This window comes from Chrysochloris asiatica, unplaced genomic scaffold (genome assembly GCF_000296735.1).
Source record: "Chrysochloris asiatica unplaced genomic scaffold, ChrAsi1.0 scaffold00004, whole genome shotgun sequence".
NCBI lineage: Eukaryota > Metazoa > Chordata > Mammalia > Afrosoricida > Chrysochloridae > Chrysochloris > Chrysochloris asiatica.
Window position 1 is genome coordinate 12,618,196 of NW_006408522.1, and position 19,230 is coordinate 12,637,425.

Genomic DNA, 19,230 nt, shown 5'->3' on the forward strand with positions numbered 1-19,230 from the left:
CTGTGGCCGTTTGGTTTTAATTGGAAACTGTCTCTTTAAATTTCAAGGAGATCTGTGTGCGTGCGTTGTAGAACCCTCCGAGGGTGGGGCTGGGGTGCCCAGTAGCTCAAACACCCCTATAATCACCAGGATGGTGGTGCACAGACAACAAGGGGACCAATGAACAGATACCAAAAGAAAAGAATGTCCACACCTTTATCTCAGCGGTTCTGCCAGGCGTCTGTGGCCGCTCCAATCCCACTGGTTGACTTTTGAAAGTGGATTATCAAGCCTTTCTCCCTAGTCCAGTTTAGTCTGGAAGCTCAGCTGAAACCTGTCCAGCATTACAGCAACTTGCAAGCCTCCACTAACAGATGGGTGGAGGCTGAGCATGAGCTGCATGTCTCGGAAGGCGAGAATTCCACATGAGCTGCCTGTGTCCACCTGCAGAAATGCATGTCATGTCCTCAGTCATTAATTTCCACTCAGACCCTGTATAGGGGTTCCAAGGAGTGGCTGGAGGGTTTGAGCTGCCAACCTTGTGGTTCATAGTCCAGTGCTTATCTTACAACACCATACCAGGATTCCCAAAAAGTTCTTAGCACAGATTAAATACAGTACGTCAGGGACCTTCATGACTGACATATGTTTTCATGTATCATAATTATTTCCTGCCAATCTTTCTTCTTTAAACTGAAGTTTTTGCAGTAATGTACGACTTCTATTTTCCTAAACACTTAGTTTTCAAAGACTTTAAAGAAGTGTCTTTGCTCACTTTTTCTACCTGACACATTTATACTTATGTCATTTGAGTCTCAACCTTTGTTTATCAAAGGTGGCTCAATTGTTTGCTTATTTCCTTCAGTTTTAAAAACACTGCTGTGACACAAATACACACAAAACTCAAAACCAAATCTGTTGCCATTGAGTCAGTTTATAGACAGAGTAGAACTGCCCCAAAGGGTTTCCTAAGACTGTAAATTTTAACAGAAGCAGACTTACATCTTTCTTGTAGTGCAGCTAGTAGATTTGAACTGCTGACCTTTTGGCTAGCAGGTGAGACCTTAACCACTGTGACACACAAATACACTCCAAATCTAAAAGGTGACAATTGAAAAACTGAGCAACTACTCTATTATAAACTTCCCAGACTCTGCGGTAGAATCTGATTAAATATATGTCAGATGGCGTTTTATTTCCACTTCCCCAAAGCCAACATTTGAAATGGTTAAAAAGACAAAAACAAGAAACATAGGGGCTTCAAAAAGTTTGTGGCCAAATCCAGATATCCTCTAATTTCACTTTTCACTAGTTTTTTTGAAGTCCCCTTATATATCAGATTTTATTACTCAGTATTTCCATTTTTATTTCTCCTCTTCAAAATAGTTCGAAATTATTTTTATTTTATAGATATTGCAATTTTTTAGTCATAACTTTACTTTGAAATAGTTCAAAGTATTACTTAAAAGTTAAAAAAAATTGTATATGAACACTTACATACCAATTTTTAAAATAAAGATTTATCAATTTTTAACATTTTACACCACATACTATCTATATTTTTTTGGAGAACCATTTGATAATAAGTTGTAGATATCATGAAAGTTCACTGCTAAATACTGTTAATATCCAATTTACAGTGTATTGGAGTTTTACTATAAATCACGAAGGACCAAGTGTGGTTTTGGGGTACATCTCATTGTTAATAATGTATACTGCATGCAATGTTGCAGCATGAAAGTTGCTGATGTTATTGACAGATGTTCAATTTTATGTTTTCCTGCTCACAGTACTTCCATTTCGATTTCGTTTTTTAAACAAAATCAGTAGCTTCCATTGCCTGAAGACATGGACCCAAACACTGATCACTTTTGTAATGTCATTGGACATATTCTGGAAGCAGTGGTATGTTAATGGTGGAATATCCGAGAGAAAGAAAACCCTATAGACAGGTCTCACTAATTTTTGACTAGACACACTATCCCTATTTCCAGGGATAACCCAGAATCTTCCACTGCAGCTAACAAAATGCCTATGGTGTCTAATTCTTCATTGTCAGAGTAAATTTTTGTACTTTTAAAATATATGTATGTATTAAAATGGACTCCTGGTGTGGCATTGTAGGATAAGCACTAATCTACTGACCACGAGGTTGGCCGTTCAAACACACCAGTTGCTCTCCAGAAACCCTGTGCAGGGTTGCTATGAGTTAGAATTGGCATAATAATAATAATAATAATAATGACACTATATTAAAATATATCTTTTAAGTTTATAAGTAGTATTTTTAACCTCCCCCCAATATTTATAAAGACACTGATAATAAAAGGCCACAACAATAAAAACAGCAACAGTAACAAAAAACCCAAGAGATATTTGAGTTAATTCCGAACTGGTTTATGGTGGATGAAATCTTTGGCACAGAACCCTTTATAAGTCAGTAACTACCTGTACTTCAACACACATCTAAGAATTTTTACGTTTTCCTAAGTATCTGTTACCATGTTCCAAGCCCCTAAATGTAATTTAAGCATATTTTATATGCAGTTTATAATCATACTACTAAAGTTATCCTAAAAGTATTTATTTACATTTAGACTTTGTCTCTTTTAGTGTCCTAATTTATAGCAGGATCCCCACCCCCTGCCATCCTCAGTTGTCTCCTTTGTCTGTTTGTTAATACCATAGTCTTTTTCTTGTCCAGGTTAGTGACTTATAGACTGTCCCATGTTCTTACTGTGTCTGAATGTTTTCTCATGAATAGATTCAGCTTAAGTAGTATATGGTAAGGATACTGCGGCCGCGAAGCTGGGTGTTTCTTACAGCAGCACAGCAGGTGGCAAGTCATATCAGTTTGTTCTACCATCCGTAATGCTAGGTTTAAGCACTTGGTAAAAAATATGTAGACAGAGTAAGAATGTTGGATATCTTTGGTGTGAAGGTATATTTTTCTTTTATAATTAATAAGTAATCGATTGGATGATTCTTCGAGAGACTTTGAATCTCTTGTTCTCACACAAGTTTCACCCAATGATTTTAGCACCCGTTGAATCATTTATACATTTATGGTTATAAAATGATAGTTTTAAATTCTGCCATTTCTTTCATGTTTATTGATTGGAATTTCACAGTCCTTATAACTTTGACCTCTGATAAAAATGAATTTAAAGTTTAAATCAGAGTTTTTGTATCGGTGCTTGTGGGTTGTTCATAACCCTGTCACTTAGATTTTGGATAGTAGTTCTTAACTGTTCTTTCCAATGGACTAGGCTACTTGCATCCTCTTCTCTTAGCACTCTTAATTGTGATTACTGGAATGAATAATATTTATGGAATATATGTATTTATGGAGTACCTTAGAAAGGGAGAAGTGTATACAACCTTGAGACAGTGGAATAAACTTTTAAATGACCAATTTGAACTGGAAATAGAACTAATAGTTACGGATAAATCAGTTAATTCAGATAGGGAAAACTAATGATCAAATAGCTATTGTTTGTAAACATTCATCTAATTTTACTGTGCCATGAAGTATATTTCACTTTTCCTTGAGACCAGGTGGTAGTCATTGGCAGAACTTAAGCCAAATATAATATGTTAACCTAGTTGTAGTTCTGATTGAGGGGGTTTGAATATTTGTGATATATGAAATATAATGTCTGAAGAGAAACAATGAAATAAAGTTCACTATTAATATTTTTTTATGTCTAATGTGGGAAAGGTTGGGTAGGTTAGATCACAAACATCCATATGACAGAAAAGCTAGAGATTCTTTATTGAGGTAGAACCTGCCAGGTTTAAAATTTAAAATACCTTTCCCCTGGGTAGTCATTAGCATTTATGAATTATGATAGTTCATTTGTCATTTATAAGGTAGTTGTAATTTCCAAACACTTAACAATAATGACATTACTTTTTACTTTAGACTATCCCCATAAATATGGTCCTCAAGGGGGCTGTGCTGATCATTCAGTATTTGAAAGGATGAGGAAATACCAGTTGACAGGTGTAGAGGAAGCGACACAGGTAAGTATTTTAATGTTGGATTATATTTAAGAAATGGAAATGCATTTGAGTATGCATCTCTGCATTAAAAATAAAAAAAATATATGTTCTAGATTTTCTGAAAGATTTGTGCCACTTTAGGAAAAAATATATTTTTAGTTGTTAATGATGCCTTTAATTATAATAAAGAAGATAGTGCTGAGAATTGAATTCAGATCTGCATGTTTCAAAAAGTATTAATTGTATGTCCTATAAGTATGCTGCCTTATATGTTTTATCATAAAAGGAAAATTTTCAATCTTAACTTGTGTTTTATACTGATGTATATTTATATTAGTATAAATTAGGGTTATCAGCTGGCTCTGGGTTGCTCAACTTCCCCAGTTTAACACTGACTGTCCTGTGTCCCTGGGCCAACTAGAATGGTGGTTAGTCACCTTAATAAAAAATCACAACACTTTTGATATATTCACTACAATTTTTTTTTTCTTTTACCATTTGACTATTGTTCTCTTAATTTGTTTTTTGCCGCCTCTTTCTTCAGTCATAAGTGACAGGATTATAGCATACAAAATACAAGTTCAAATAAAATAATTTGTTTTATGATAAAGCATTTATCACCTAAGAGTATTTTGGACTCCTTCCCAAATGTTGTTGTTGTTAGTGCTGTCGAGTCTTTCCGACTGACTGCGACCCTTTATAGAGTTTCCAAGGAGCAGCTGGTGGATTTGAACTGCCTACCTTGTGTTCCAAAGGAGCTCTGGTAGTGTAGTGGTTACGAATCGGGCTGTGAACCTTAAGGTCAGCAGTTGGAAACTGCCAGTTGATCCATGGGAGAAAGATGAAGCTTTCTGCTCCCATAAAGATTTACAGCCTTGGAAACCCTGTACAGGGTCGCTATGTTATATGGGTCAGAACCGACTCGACGACACGTAAAACAACAACAACAACAAACCTTGTGTTACAAATGGAACTTGAGGTCCAACGCTTATCCTAGAGTACCACACCAGGACTCTTTCCAAATGTAGTGGGGTGTAGTAATATTTTTGAGTCATATAAATTTGTAGTTAAATTTGTTTCTCGATCTTCAAGATGACATAAATCTATTTCAGGTGATTCTTTTGAGTATTCAGTGAGATTTTATTCTTGCATTCATTGAACAGATATTTATTGATCTTTTGCCATCTGTCAGAGATTCTGGCAGGGTCTGGGCAAACTGAGGTTGAGGGTGAAAGCTTGTTCTCTGAAAGCTTACAATTTAATTGGAGACAAAAATCAACAATACTGAAAAGAAAGAGATATAAAAGGATTGATTACAGGGTTATATTCTGTGTAGGGGGCTCTGGTAGCTTAGTGGTTACGAATTGGGCTGCTAACCTCAAGGTTGGCAGTTTGAAACTACCAGTGGCTCTGCGGGAGAAAGATGAGGCGTTCTGCTCCCATAAAGATTTACAGCCTTGGAAACCCTGTGCAGGGTCACTGAGTCGGAATCGACTCCACGGTACTTAACAACAACAACAACAACATTCTGTGTAGAAGATGAATGGCTCACCTCACCTTGGTATTATTTGAGGACAGCAATCAAAATCTAAAAGAACAAGAAGGAGTTAGGTTGGCTGAGAGAAGGTGGAAAGAATATTCCAAGCAGGAGAAACAGTTCAGATGAAGTCCAGAGAAAGAGAGTACTACTTAGAGATGGGGCTGGGCTGTGACTGGAGACTGTCAGGCCAATTAGAAGTTGTTGCAGTTATGCACCTGAGAAGTGATAGTGGCAATGTGGGTGGATAGCGGGAACAAGGCTACAAGTTGCTAGATATAATAAGAGTGTTTAGTTAGGGTATCTAGATGCAACAGTGTGCAAAAGTAGGTAGCAAACTACCCGAAATGTAATGAAAAAGAGCACAGTGAATTGTAGCTAAATACTGAGCTGTGTATGCATAGGGGGTAAGATTCTCAAAACACACCACCACAAAACAAAAAGCTACCAGAGAAAGGAAAACTGCTAGCAAGTCAATGAACTGAATAACTTACTGGAAATTATACTTGGTAGAGACCCCATGCCATACAAGGAGTAGGGCTTTCTGAGCCTGGGAATAAAGGTTACTCCACACCTGCCCTGAATAAGCTGGAAAACCAAGTGTCAATATAATTTTCGAGTAATTTGGCTGCCTGTCAGAACAAAGCTTCATACCTGTTTTTAAAAGAAGGACAGTCCCATACCTCAGTTTTCAGCCAAACAGTGGCTAGGTCTATAAGGGTAACAGTAAAACTAGGGGAAGTACACACAACTTAGAATAATCAACCACTTGAGATCAAAAGAGTAGCATTTACCCTCCACCCCCCAATTTCAGAGAGTTAGAAGGGGGTGGGTGAGGAATGGAAACAGGCAAAGATAGGGAGGAAGTGGGGTAAATGAGGTTACATTGTGGGGAGTGCAATCACTGAGGTGAAACAAAATGTACATGAATTGTTGAATGGAAAACAGATTTGTTCTGTAAGCCTTCCTATTTCACAGTAAAAACTGTAAATAAAGAAAAAAGGAGGACATAAAGTCTAGATACTCAACAATGTAATAGTCACAATGTCCAACATTCAGAAAACATTATTGGATGATAAGTTGAAAAAAGTGATCTATGATCAGGAGAAAAATCATACAGTAGAAACAAAACTGGAAAGTTTAAGCATTAGTAGACAAAGACTTTAAAATGGCTACTATTAATGTGTTTTAGGAATGAAAAAAAAAGATTAATACAGAGATGATAGAATTAATAAGGAAGAACCAAATGAAACTTATAATAATGAAAAGTTGTTGTTGTTGTTGTTATGTGCCGTCGAATCGGTTCCGACCCATAGCGACCCTGTATAGGGTTTCCGAGGGTGTAAATCTTTACGGGAGTAGAAAGCCTCATCTTTCTCCCGCGGAGCAGCTGGTAGTTTCGAACCGCTGACCTTAAGGTTCGCAGCCCGATTCGTAACCACTACGCTACCAGAGCTCCTTATAATAATGAAAAGTATGTTATCTAAATTGAAAAATTCACTGGATGGGCTTAAGAACAAATTAGTCACTATAAAAGCATGAGTAAATATAATGAAAGGACAATAAAATAAAGGAAATTATCCAGATTAAAACCCAGACAAAAAAATAATTGGATTCCAGGGGGAAGGAGATGCAGAAAAATACTTGAAAAATAGTATCCTCCCTATCAAGTTTTCAGATAGGAAGAAAAACTCATTTGTGGCCTAAGAAGCTCAGTGAGACCCAAATAGGATAAACACAAAGAAAAACTTAGTAAGGCATATAATCAAATTATTGGAAAAAGAGAAAATCATAAAAACCAATAGGAAACAGAAGAGAATTTACCAGGGCAACAAAGATAAGAATAACTGCTGACTCTCATCATAAAATGCAAACCAGAGACATACAGATTGACAATTTAAAAGTTTTGCGCAAATCTGTAATCTTAGAATTTTATATTTTGTAAAAATAATTTTCAAAACTGAGGGCAAATTGAAGACCTTTTGTAGACAGAAGTTGAGAAAATTTGTCACTAGGTGATTTACAATGCAAAAAATATTAAAAGTTCTTCATATAGAAGAAAAGGGATATAGCTGGAATTTCAAATACATACAAAGGAATGGTGGTGGTTGTGTGCTGTTGAGTTGCTTCTGACTCATAGTGACCCTGCATAGGCTTTCTGAGGCTGTAAGTCTCTATGGGAGCAGAAAGCCTCATCTTTCTCCCAAGGAGCAACTGGTAGATTCGAAGTGTTGACCTTGTTGTTAGCAATCCAACTTGTAATCTACTATTCTACTCAGGCTCCTTACAAAGGAGAACCTAAAATAGTGAAAATGCAGTAAATACAAAGGGCCAGATTTCCACTATATGACTTACTTAAGGTGTAATTACTTAAGTCAGCATTAATAAAAATGTACAGTATAGTACTTAGTGTATACAAAGAAGCAAAAGCATCAAAAAACAAAGGCCAAAATCAAGCAGAATGAAGGTTTATTATTTTAAGTTTCTTGTACATTGAATGCTATCATTTGAACAGGTAGATGCCAATGCACAAATTATGTTTATTTTTTAAAACCTTAAGCAAACTTTGACTTGTGGATCAGTTGCCTGCATTTAAATAAAGTTTTATTGGAACATAACCATGCCCATTTATTTAATACATTCTGTCTGCCTTCATGCTCAGAATTGAGTGATTGCAGAAGAGATCATGTGGCCTACGAAGCCTAAATATTTTCTTGTGAGTCCTTTAAGAAAAAGGTTGTAGGAATGCCTCCTACTTTTGAAATACCACTGGAAAAAGTAAAAGAAGTATAGTTAGCAGGCCAGTAAAGGAAATAAAATATAATTAAAAATACTTAGCTAATCCAAAAGAAGTGAGGGAAAGAAAAAGAAAAGGAGCAAGGAACAGATGGGACAAATAGAAAATAAATGTTAAGATGTTAGGATTGTAACTAACCATATTATTGATTATGTTAAATGTAAATGGACTAAACATCGTAATTAAAAAACTGAGATGGCCAGAATAGTTAAGCACAATTTTGCTTAAAAGAAATGGAATTTAAATGTAAAGACAGACACAGGGTAAAAACAAAAGGATGACATACCTTAAAAACCATAATCATAAGAATATTGGAGTGATGAAAATATTTCAACTCATGAAATATTATCAGAGATAAACAGGTACATTTCATAATGATAAAACTGTCACTTCATCAAGGAGAAATAACAATCCTAGCTGCTAGTTTATCATGCAGTAAAAATAATAGAACTATAGTTACCTGAAACAAAAAGACAGAACTGAAAGGAGAAAATGGAAAAATAGAAAAGTCTACAAATTTAATGTGGAAATTTACATTCATTTCTGAGTAACTGTTAGAGTGAATAGACAGAAAATAGGACACGTAAACATTATCAGTCAACTTTACCTAATTGATATTTATAGAACATTCAGTGATAGCACGTTCTTTTCAAATACGCATGGATCATTGTCAACATATAGTTCTTAAGTCAAGTGTCAATAAATAGAAAAAGATTGAAATAAAAAAATTAAGTTCTTAGGTCCCCAAGAAAATTAAATTTGAAATCAGTAACAAAAAATCTGATTTTTTTTTGTTACTGATTTCAAATTTAACCCCCAAATATTCAGAAATTAAATAGCACACTGCTGAATTATACAATTAAAAGCCATTTTAAAATCAGAACATAATAAGATTTGTGAGATTCAGCTAATGCAGTGCTTTAGAGGAAAATTTGAAGTCCTTTGTGGTTTTTTTAGAAAAAGAATGATCTAGAAATCAATAATGTAATCATCTACATTTAAAAAGCTAGACAGTGCCATTAACTCTATTCTGACTCATAGCAACTGTATAGGACAGAGTGGAACATCTCCATAGGGTTTCTGAGGCTGTATAATTTTCCTGGTTTAGCATTGTAAGATCACCACTAGACTGAACTGCAGGGTCAGAGGTTCAAACACATCAGCTGCTCCTTAGAAACTCTACAGGGTTGCTATGAATTGGTATTGACTCCATGGTACTTAACAACAGCATGATTATTAATGGGAGCAGAAAGCCTCATTTTTCTTGCACAGAGTGGCTGGTGGGTTTGAACTGCTGATTTTGAGGGTAGCTGTCCAGTGCAGAATCCACTGTGATGGAGAAGTAGACTACATACCCTGACCATGTAGAAGAAATAAAGCAGTATGATACATATCAGTGAAAAACAGAGAAAATAAATAACAAATGTAATTGATAATTTGTAGTTAATCTGATTAAGAACTAAAGAGAAAACAAACAATTTAGCAATATTGGGAATGAAAATGGAGGATATTAATACTTTAAGTGAATATCTTGAGCACCTTAAGGCAACGAATTCAGCAATATACCTACCAACTCCTCACTCCTTGACTATTTTATTTAACATTTCATATGTATTACAATGGTAAAACTATTATTTGATTATTTTGCACATGCATATGTCAGTAATGAGTGCTGAGGTCCTAGGTGAGAGTAATGCTAGCTGTGATGGTTAAGCTTTTGTGCCATTTTGGCAGGACCTGGAGCCTCAGTGGTTTGGCAATTACGTAATGTTGTAATTTGGCAGTTATGTAATTTTGTAGTCTTCCGTTACTTTATAATCTGATCTGGTCCTCATTCATTTTCACATAGTGATTATTTTCGCATAACTCTCAGGTTTTTGAAATCTGACTTAATGGCAATAAATGAGGAGTGGTGGTGGTGGTTGTGTGCCACCAATTTGGTTCCGAATCAGCAACCCTGTGTAACAGTTCCAAGATTGTAAATCTTTATGGGAGCAGAAAGCCTCATCTTTCTCCCATGGAGTGACTAGAAGATTTGAACATCTGACCTTACAGTTAGCAGCCCAATTCGTAAACCCACCATCCTACCAAGTCTCCTTAAATGAGGAGTTGTTGTTGTTGTTAAGTGTCGTCAAGTCGGTTCCAACCCAAAGCGACCCTGTACAGGGTTTCCAAAGAGCGACTGGTGAACTTGAACCACCACTGACCTTGTGGCTCAAACAAACTTTGCAGTCCAGCTCATTAACCCACAGCGCCACCAAGACTCCTAAATGATAGAGTAGATATCAAGGACAACTTCTAAGTCTAGGTATAGCTTCACAGTTTAATTATATCCAACATGTAAGACCATAATACCAATCTTACACAAAATTCTTAAGAAGTCTTAGTACATTTTATGAGACCATCAGTACCTTGATTACAGAATGTGAAATAAAGGACATAGTATTACCCTAAGTAAGGTGGCTTTTGTCCTTGGTTCCTGAAAAATCATCTTTGGGGTAATTGGGCTGCCTTCGTTTGGGTCTTCCAGGCCACACCTGAGGATTTGTGCTGGCATGTGGGACTGGCCAGATCATAAAGACTCACTTAGGAGACTGATACCAACTAGCCTCAGGAGGCCTGATTATAAGGGTATCATACAGACTGACCAATAAAAGCTGGAAACACTAAGGCATAGAGAGCTTCCTGGTATCTAAGACATGGCAGCTCTACATTGGGAATCTTCCCAGACCTTGTCTGCCTGTCTCTTCCTTTTGACATGTTATACTTGTAGTAAAAGGTATGTTTTGAAAATGTTTAAAAGTAATTACCTATACAGTAAGAATATTATAAGAGTGAAATTAATGATATTTATGAAAATTTTTAATAATATGGGGAAATTTCTGTGGTTTTAATGGAATAAGGCAAAATAAATTTGTATAATGTGTATTCTAAGCTACATAAATTTTAATAATCTTTTTTGACCTCTAGAAACCTGAAGAAGAACATGCTATCAATGGGCCAGAACTCCTGAGGAAAAAACGTACAACATCAGCTGAAAGAAATACTTGCCAACTTTTTATTCAGACTGATCATCTGTTCTTTAAATATTATGGAACACGGGAAGCTGTGATTGCTCAGGTATTTGTAATTTTGCTCTTATTTTAGTTTTTATGCTCTCATATTGTTTAACTATATTCATAATTTTTCCTAAAAATCAAAGTTAGTGCCTGTCTTTTGGGGGTTGGATTGTTTGCCTTCTAATTTCAGCTGCAACCCACTAATAGGGAGCCCTGGTGGTCCAGTGGTGAAGTCCTCTGATGCTACCTGAAAAGCCATTGGTTTGAACCTACCAGTGTGAGGTTCCTTGGGAGAAAAGACTTGGTGAGCTGCTCCCATAAAGAAAGATTATTGCCTAAGAAACCCTATGGGGGAGTTCAACTCCATCCTGTAAAGTCGCTATGAGTTACAGTTGACTTGACGGTGCTCAACAAGAAGCTTGTTAAGGGTCTTCTCTTTCGTGTTCACAACTGTATTCCCAGATGACTAAGAAAATAGTTTTTGTGACTGGAGCAAGGGTGTGTTTGTTCAGAGATAGATTGGAAAAGGCATAAAGTCTTTCACCTCACCACAATTTACTAATATTTTTCATTAGTATATAGTAGTGGTGGTGGTAAGTGCTGTCGGGTCGGTTCTGCACTCATAGCAGCCCGTATAAGGAAGGGAGCTGAAAGCCTAATCTTTCTCCTGTGGTGTGGCTGTTGGGCTTAAACCACAGACCTTGAGGTTCACAGTCCAGTGCTTATCATACGGAGCCACTGTGTTCCTCTAGTACATGGTGGTGGTGGTGGTGTTAAGTGCCATTGAGTCAGTTCCATGTCCTAGTAACACTGTTTAGGGTTTAGGAGGAGCAATTGTTGGGTTTGAACCACTACCTTGTGGTTCAAACCTACCTTGTGGTCCAGTGCTTATCCTTCAGTGCTATAGCAGGACTCAAGTACATGTTGTAGACAATTTTAAAATTTGAATGTGGCAGAATATGACTAATTCCTGATTTGTTAGATGGAAATTTACAATCTTACTTGCATTTCAACATTGCCTCTATAAACTTTTCTTTTCTTTTTAAAATCAATAGATATCCAGTCATGTAAAAGCGATTGATACCATTTACCAGACTACAGACTTCTCTGGAATCCGTAACATCAAATTCATGGTGAAACGAATAAGAGTAAGGAATTTTGATAGTTAACTAGAGTATTAAAGAAGAAAAACAATAATGACAATGTTTGCAAGAAGAAACAAACTTGCTTTTTCCTTTCTTCTTTATGCATGAAATCATGTAAATGAAAAATTAAATGAAGTTTTCACTATATATAATTGATACGAATCTGAATTTTTATTACCTAGTTGTAAATAATTACCCTTTTATAAGAGGGTTTTAAATTTATGCTTTTCTATTTTTCTTACAATATGATTGACTAGATTAAAAAAATTGTATAAGAGTATTTTAACATATACATACTCATATATTGTTATGTGCTGTGGAGTCGGTTCCGACTCATAGCAACCCTGTACAGGGTTTCCGAGGCTGTGAATCTCTACGGGAGCAGAAAGCCTCATCTTTCTCCCTTGGAGCAGCTGGTAGTTTCGAACTGCTGGCCTTGCGGTTCGCAGGCCGATTCATAACCACTACGCTACCAGAGCTCATATATATATATATAGTGTTTAATAATAAAACTATCTACCAGCCGTTCCGCGGGAGAGAGATGAGGCTTTATACTCCCGTAAGGATTTACACCCTCGGAAACCCTGTACAGGGTCGCTATGGGTCGGAACCGACTCGATGGCACTTACCAATAACAACAACAATAATAAAACTATAGGTGGTCCTTACTTGTAAGAAGTATTGCGATTATTTGAAAAAAGCTTTTCTTGTGAACTGAGTCAAGGTTTACAGACAAGATCATCAATTTTACATTCAACAAAGTATGTAATTTGTTTCATCTCAGTGATTGCAACTCACCTCTCTATAACAACAGTTATTTCACTTCCTCCCTGTGGTTCATATTTCCATTCCACCCTCCTTTCTGAACTTTGTTCTTTGATAAATACTGCCTTTTTGATTTTTTGAATGATTGACTGTTTCATGGTGAGCATACTTTTATACCTATCTACTGCTTGACTGAAAGTTGAGCCCCAAGGGTAAGTTTCATTCTAGACCTGAAGGGTGGTTGAGGGTGGGTAATAGTCTTTGGATTCTTCCAGTCTCCTGACCAATAAACCCTGTCTTTTTTTTTTTTTCAATAATTTTGAATTTTGTTCCATATTTTCTGCCATTATCTCTGGGACCTTTTGATATTAACCCTTTTAGAGCAGTTGGCAGTGGTAACCTGGCACCACCTAATTCTTCTTGTCTTAGTCATGGTGACTGATGTTCACCTGCTCCATTGGGTCCATTGGATAGTTGATTCCAAGCATCTTCAGTTTTCATCACTCTTCTTTCTTCCACACATGGGCAGAACAATAGTTGCACCTTAAATGGCCTGTCAGGAGCCTTTAAGATCCCAGACGATACTCACCAAAGTAGAGTGTAGATTTGGGGACTATGTTATGCCAGTTGACTGTGGTATCCTCTGAAATATGGTCCTGAGCTCCCAGGCCCAGCAACTTAGTATGATTAATCTTAAATTGGACTGTGTTAAGGTAAAATATGGTTTATACAATATAAGAGATTTTCATAATCAATGGCTTTCATGTGTTTTGAGACTACAAACTTAAATGAGACAGATCTAAAATGGGAACAGATCTAAAAATGCTAGTGAGGTATGCACACCTTAGGGTAATCAACCACTTAAGATTAAAAGGGCAGCCTGTACTCAATGACAGAGTCCAGAAGGGTTAGGGAAAAAAGAGAAATAGAAATAGGAAATTCAGGAAGGAGAAGGGCGTAAGTGATGTTACCTTGTGGGAATTGTAATCAATGAGATGAAACAAAATTTGTATGAATTGTTGAACGAGAAATTGATCTGCTCTATAAACCTTCATCCAATTCACAATAAAAAGTTAAAAATTAAAACAGGTAAAAATAATAAGTGACATAAATATTGCTATTTAATAGGCAGAGCAGTAAAATGCCAAGTAATGAAAAGTAAAGAACATTTGAACAAATTTTAGTGAAACACTTTTTTTTAAAGCAAAATGAATTCTGTTTTGGATCATTCATTACAGATGATTTAATGGCACTGGCTTGTTTCAGACCTATAACTGAAATAAAACTACTCTTTCCTGAAGATTGCTCATGATTCACTGAATATTTATATTGTGTCAGCAAGTATGTAAATATTTATTATCCCATTTAAAAATAAAATTTAGATAGAATTTTCATTATGCATCTAAATTTCAATTTTCAATCATGCCAGTATTACAGAAAAGTCATGGAATTCAGTTTCTGTATTTAGTGGGAGAAAGCCATCTGCAGTATGACTCTAAGCATGGGCTATCAATACTGTTAAATTACCATACTTGATTGCTGTTCTGAGATCTCTCCTTAGGTATTTGCCCTGATGCTTCACTATTGTTTTCACCAACCTGCTTCTGAGTCCTTTTTTGTTTTTACTGGAGGGTAACATTTCTTTTCATGCATATCTGTTTTATTATTTACCAGAAATCTTGTATATAATTCCCTGTCTTACCTGTGGAAAGCAAAATTATTCTAGGGTTTCAAAGGATGTCCGGGGGTCTTTGAAAGGAGACAGCGTGTAATAACGTAAAACTTTTGTCTAGTAGAAAGAAACTGTTCTTCAGATTATAAAGGATGAACTTGCCCTGGAATATAGTAGAAGAAAAATTCTGGAGGAACTCAGCTTGAAATAGTAAGAGAAGTGAATTGGCAGTAGAAAGAAAATCAAATTCTTGCCCCCACTCAGGAGGAAAAAAATTGAACTTGTAGTTACTTGGGCTTGCCTCACTCATGTAACCAGACAAAAGCAAGGGAAACCAAGAAAATGACTTGTCTGCTGAAATGGTAATCTTAATGTTGATTCTTTTTTAATATGTTCTAGTTAAATGAGTCTACGGTACTTAACAACAACAAGTAATTAACTAAACGGAATGGTTTTATGTCTTTCTCATCAACATTTATAGGAGATTATCATTGAAGAGACTTTGTTAGCGGGTTTGAAAGGAAAACTTTTTCTTTCTTCCCAAGTGTTTAGGAATCTTGTGAATACTCTCCCAGAAGTTTAGTTATCTTCAATCTGAATCTTCCCACCCTGTTTTTTTTCTTTTAGGTTCTATTATTTAGGTTAGGGCTGAGCACAGTGGGACCAACCCTTAGAAGCCTTATTTCCGGCCTGATTTCCCTTGGACCATGAGAAAGCACATTGTTAGTTGAATGCAGATGCAGGAAAACAGACTTCCTCTAAGGGTCTCCTGATATTAATTGTTTTAATTATTGTTTTGGATTTTAGATCAATACAACTGCTGATGAGAAGGACTCTACAAACCCTTTCAGATTCCCAAATATTGGTGTGGAGAAGTTTTTGGAATTGAATTCTGAGCAGAATCATGATGACTACTGTTTGGCCTATGTCTTCACAGACCGAGATTTTGATGATGGCGTTCTTGGTCTGGCTTGGGTTGGAGCACCTTCAGGTAGTTTATCTCTAACCACGTTTTAGCTTAATACTTAAAACCCAAAGCAATTTTCAGGGCAGATTGAATTGTACAAAGTATAGAAGAGCTAGGCAAGATTTTAAGCATAATGTAAATAAAATAAAGGAAGCAGCTTTTCCTTTTGAAATCAGTGAAGACTGTTCTGATTATCTGCTTCTGAAAGGTCATGGCCTTGAAAACCCTGTGAAAAAGTTCTGTTCTGCACTCATGGGGTTGCTATGAGTACATATTGATTCAATGGCAACTAACAGGGATTCTCTGATATTAACTACTTCAGTAGATGAAATAAACAATCTTATGGGGGGAATGAATGATCTTTATTCCTGAAACCCAAAGCAGCACTTAATAGTTTTAATGAAAGTTATGAAATATTCATTCAAAATAGGGAAGCTGTAGAGTCAAAAGGGGAAAACTATGATCATAGTTTCATAGTGAAATAAGAGCAGAGATACCCTCGTCATGAGCAGCAGGTAAAGAAGGAAAGAAAGCCCACCAATTTCCAACCTTTATTTTTACAGAAGGGAGGGAGTGTAGCTGAGAAGAGATACAGGCAGGAAACCTCAGCTCCCACAAGGCCATGCTCTGTTGGAGTTTTTTCTTTAGGTATGAGAGCTACTGTGAATGAAAGAGTTGAGATAGGATAATCCCCTGTCATTATAAGGGTTATGGGTAGGTTGTAAATGATTTTACAGTATGATAAATTCAGTCTTTTGGAGAAATATAATTTACTAATTGAAAAAGCAAGGAAATGAGAAAATCAGTGTCTGTCGAGGCAGTTCTGACTAATGGTGACTCCGTGTACTGTACATTAGAGCTGTGCTCCACAGGCCTGTGCTCCGTAGGGCTGTGCTTGACAGAGAGTGTGACCTTTTTGAAGCAGATTGCCAGGCCTTTCTTCCGAGATGCCTCTGAGTGGGTTTGAGTCCCCAACTTTTGATTGATAGTTCAATGCTTAACTGTCTGTGCTACCCAGAGACCCCTGTTATTTGAAAGAGGAGTGGAAAGAATTCCTAAGCTCTGAGTATTATTTTGCCACATGTTGTTGTTTGTTCTGACTCATAGCAACCCTCCCTGCCTAGGGTTTCCAAGGAGCAGCTGGTGGGTTTGAACTGCTAACCTTGTGGTTCGTAGTCCAGTGCTGATCCTACAGTGCCACACCAGGAGTCCATTTTATCATACATTGTTGTTGTTAAGTGCCATTGAGTCAGTTCTGACCCATAGTGTCCCTGTATAGGGTTTCAAAGTAGCAGCTGGTGAGCTTGAGCTCCTTACCTTGAGGTTCAAACAGACTTTGCAGTCCAGCACATTAACACAGTGCCACACCAGAACTCCATCGATTAATAGTTTGTCATTTTCTGAGATACGTATAATTTTCTCTTCTTCTGATGCTTTGTGTCTGTGTTTTTTTTTAAAGACAGGTTGACAAGCTTTTTCTATTCTTGCTAGTTTGTTCTTTGATTTGTTTTGCATCTTTTAGGATCCTAAGTAGTACTCTATTTTATTTGGTACTTTCTTGCTCTCTTTAAAACCAACAGTGAGCATCGTTTCTGCAATTTCCAAAGCTGCCTTTGTTTTTCATTCCATGTTTTGATGTGTGCTCTATGTCATGATGTCATTAAGATGCAAGTTTATGCCTCGAGCTGTGCATCAGAGCACAGCAGTTTTGGAGATTTGTCCATTTTGATTAGCCTTGCTGTTTTTGTTTCACTTGTAAGCAAATTGTACAGCTCACTCTTTGCTGTGGCATTTCACACACTTTATAACTTGTACCCTAAAATATTATTTTTCCTGTTTGAGCAGCTGAATGATTTTATCACCAAGGTTGTGATTCCTTCTTCCTATTAATTAGTCAGTACTGAACTTCATTTGATTTTTCTTGTTATTATATCTATTTACATAGTGGTCCACAGGCTGTCAGCATCAGTGCCTCATGGGAACTTATTAGAAATGTCTGTGGAATCAACTCTAGAGAATGGGATGCAACAATTTTTTATTGAACATACCCTCCCATACAAAGCTTAAGAATAAACCTATTAGTATTTTGGGCTGTAAAGGCGCTTGCTTACCAAATGTCTCTTACAAGCGATTGTATGATCTCAAACTAGAAACTTCCTGTCGTTTTGTATTGACTATTAATTATTAAGAATGTAGTGTTACATTAGTATGGCATATTTGTCACAATTAATGAACCAATACTGATACATTGTCATGAACTAGAGTCCATATTTTATTCAGAATCTTTTGTTGGTTTTAGCTAATTCTTTCTGTTCCACGATCTCATCCAAGATATACCCTGTTAGGTTTATTTATCGTGTTTTCTTAGTTACCTCTTCTCTGTGACCGTTTCTCATAGTGTCTTTTTTTTTTTTTTTAACTTATTAATTGAATGTAAGTTTATAGAGCAGATCATCAATATTACATTCAATAAATCATATATTTTGCTTCATTAAAATGATTGCAATTCCTTCTATGTAAAAATAACAGTTTTTACCTCTATTCCCTTTAACTCTTGCATTCCTTCTTGTGTCGCCCGCTACCTTCATCTTCCCTCTGTTAACCTCTCTCTTGTACATTGCCTGCAAAGACATCCATGTTAACATGTGAGGAGTCTTGTGCGCTGTAGGATAAAGCAATGGACTTCAAGGTCAATTTGTAAAAAACTTCAAGGTCAGCAGTTCAAACTCACCAGATGCTCCTCAGAAACCCTGTACTGGGTTACTATAAGTTGGAATTGACTTGACAGTACTTAACAACTGCAATAATAGCACTGTCTAGCCCATGAATAATTTTCACATCTTCCCCACCCCATCAAAGAATGTTTCTTTTACCAAGAAAACCTTTTCTTAACTTTTTACAACAGTGGTCTCTTACAATATTTGTCCTTTTGTGATTAATTTTGTTCAGCATAATAACCTCCAAACTCAACTATGTTGTAAGATGTTTTGCGTTCTTTTGTATTCTTCAACATTGCATTGTATTCTATTGTGTCTATGTACCAAAATGTAACCATTCTTCTTTTGATGGGCGTTTAGTCTGTCTCCCTCTTTTTGCTATTGTGAATATACAACAATGAACATGGGTGTGCATAAAACTATTCGCTTCACAGATCATATTTCTTGAGGATTGCTGCTGGGCTATAGGATATTTCTGTTTCTAACTTTTTGAGAAAATGCCTTACTGTTGTACCATTTTACAGTCCCACCAATGGTGTAGGGAGGGTCCCAGTCTCTCTACACCCTTCTCCAGCACTTGTTTTCTG

General features: G+C 36.4%; 1 protein-coding gene across 1 annotated transcript in view; it reads left to right on the plus strand.

Annotated features, from left to right (window-relative positions):
* ADAM10 (ADAM metallopeptidase domain 10) overlaps positions 1-19,230 on the plus strand; it is a 271,540-nt gene that overhangs the window by 156,197 nt on the left and 96,113 nt on the right. The window contains exons 5-8 of the mRNA XM_006831603.1: positions 3,905-4,005; positions 11,289-11,438; positions 12,433-12,525; positions 15,767-15,950. Of these exons, the coding sequence (XP_006831666.1) occupies positions 3,905-4,005; positions 11,289-11,438; positions 12,433-12,525; positions 15,767-15,950 (528 nt within the window). The remainder of the gene's footprint in view (positions 1-3,904; positions 4,006-11,288; positions 11,439-12,432; positions 12,526-15,766; positions 15,951-19,230) is intronic.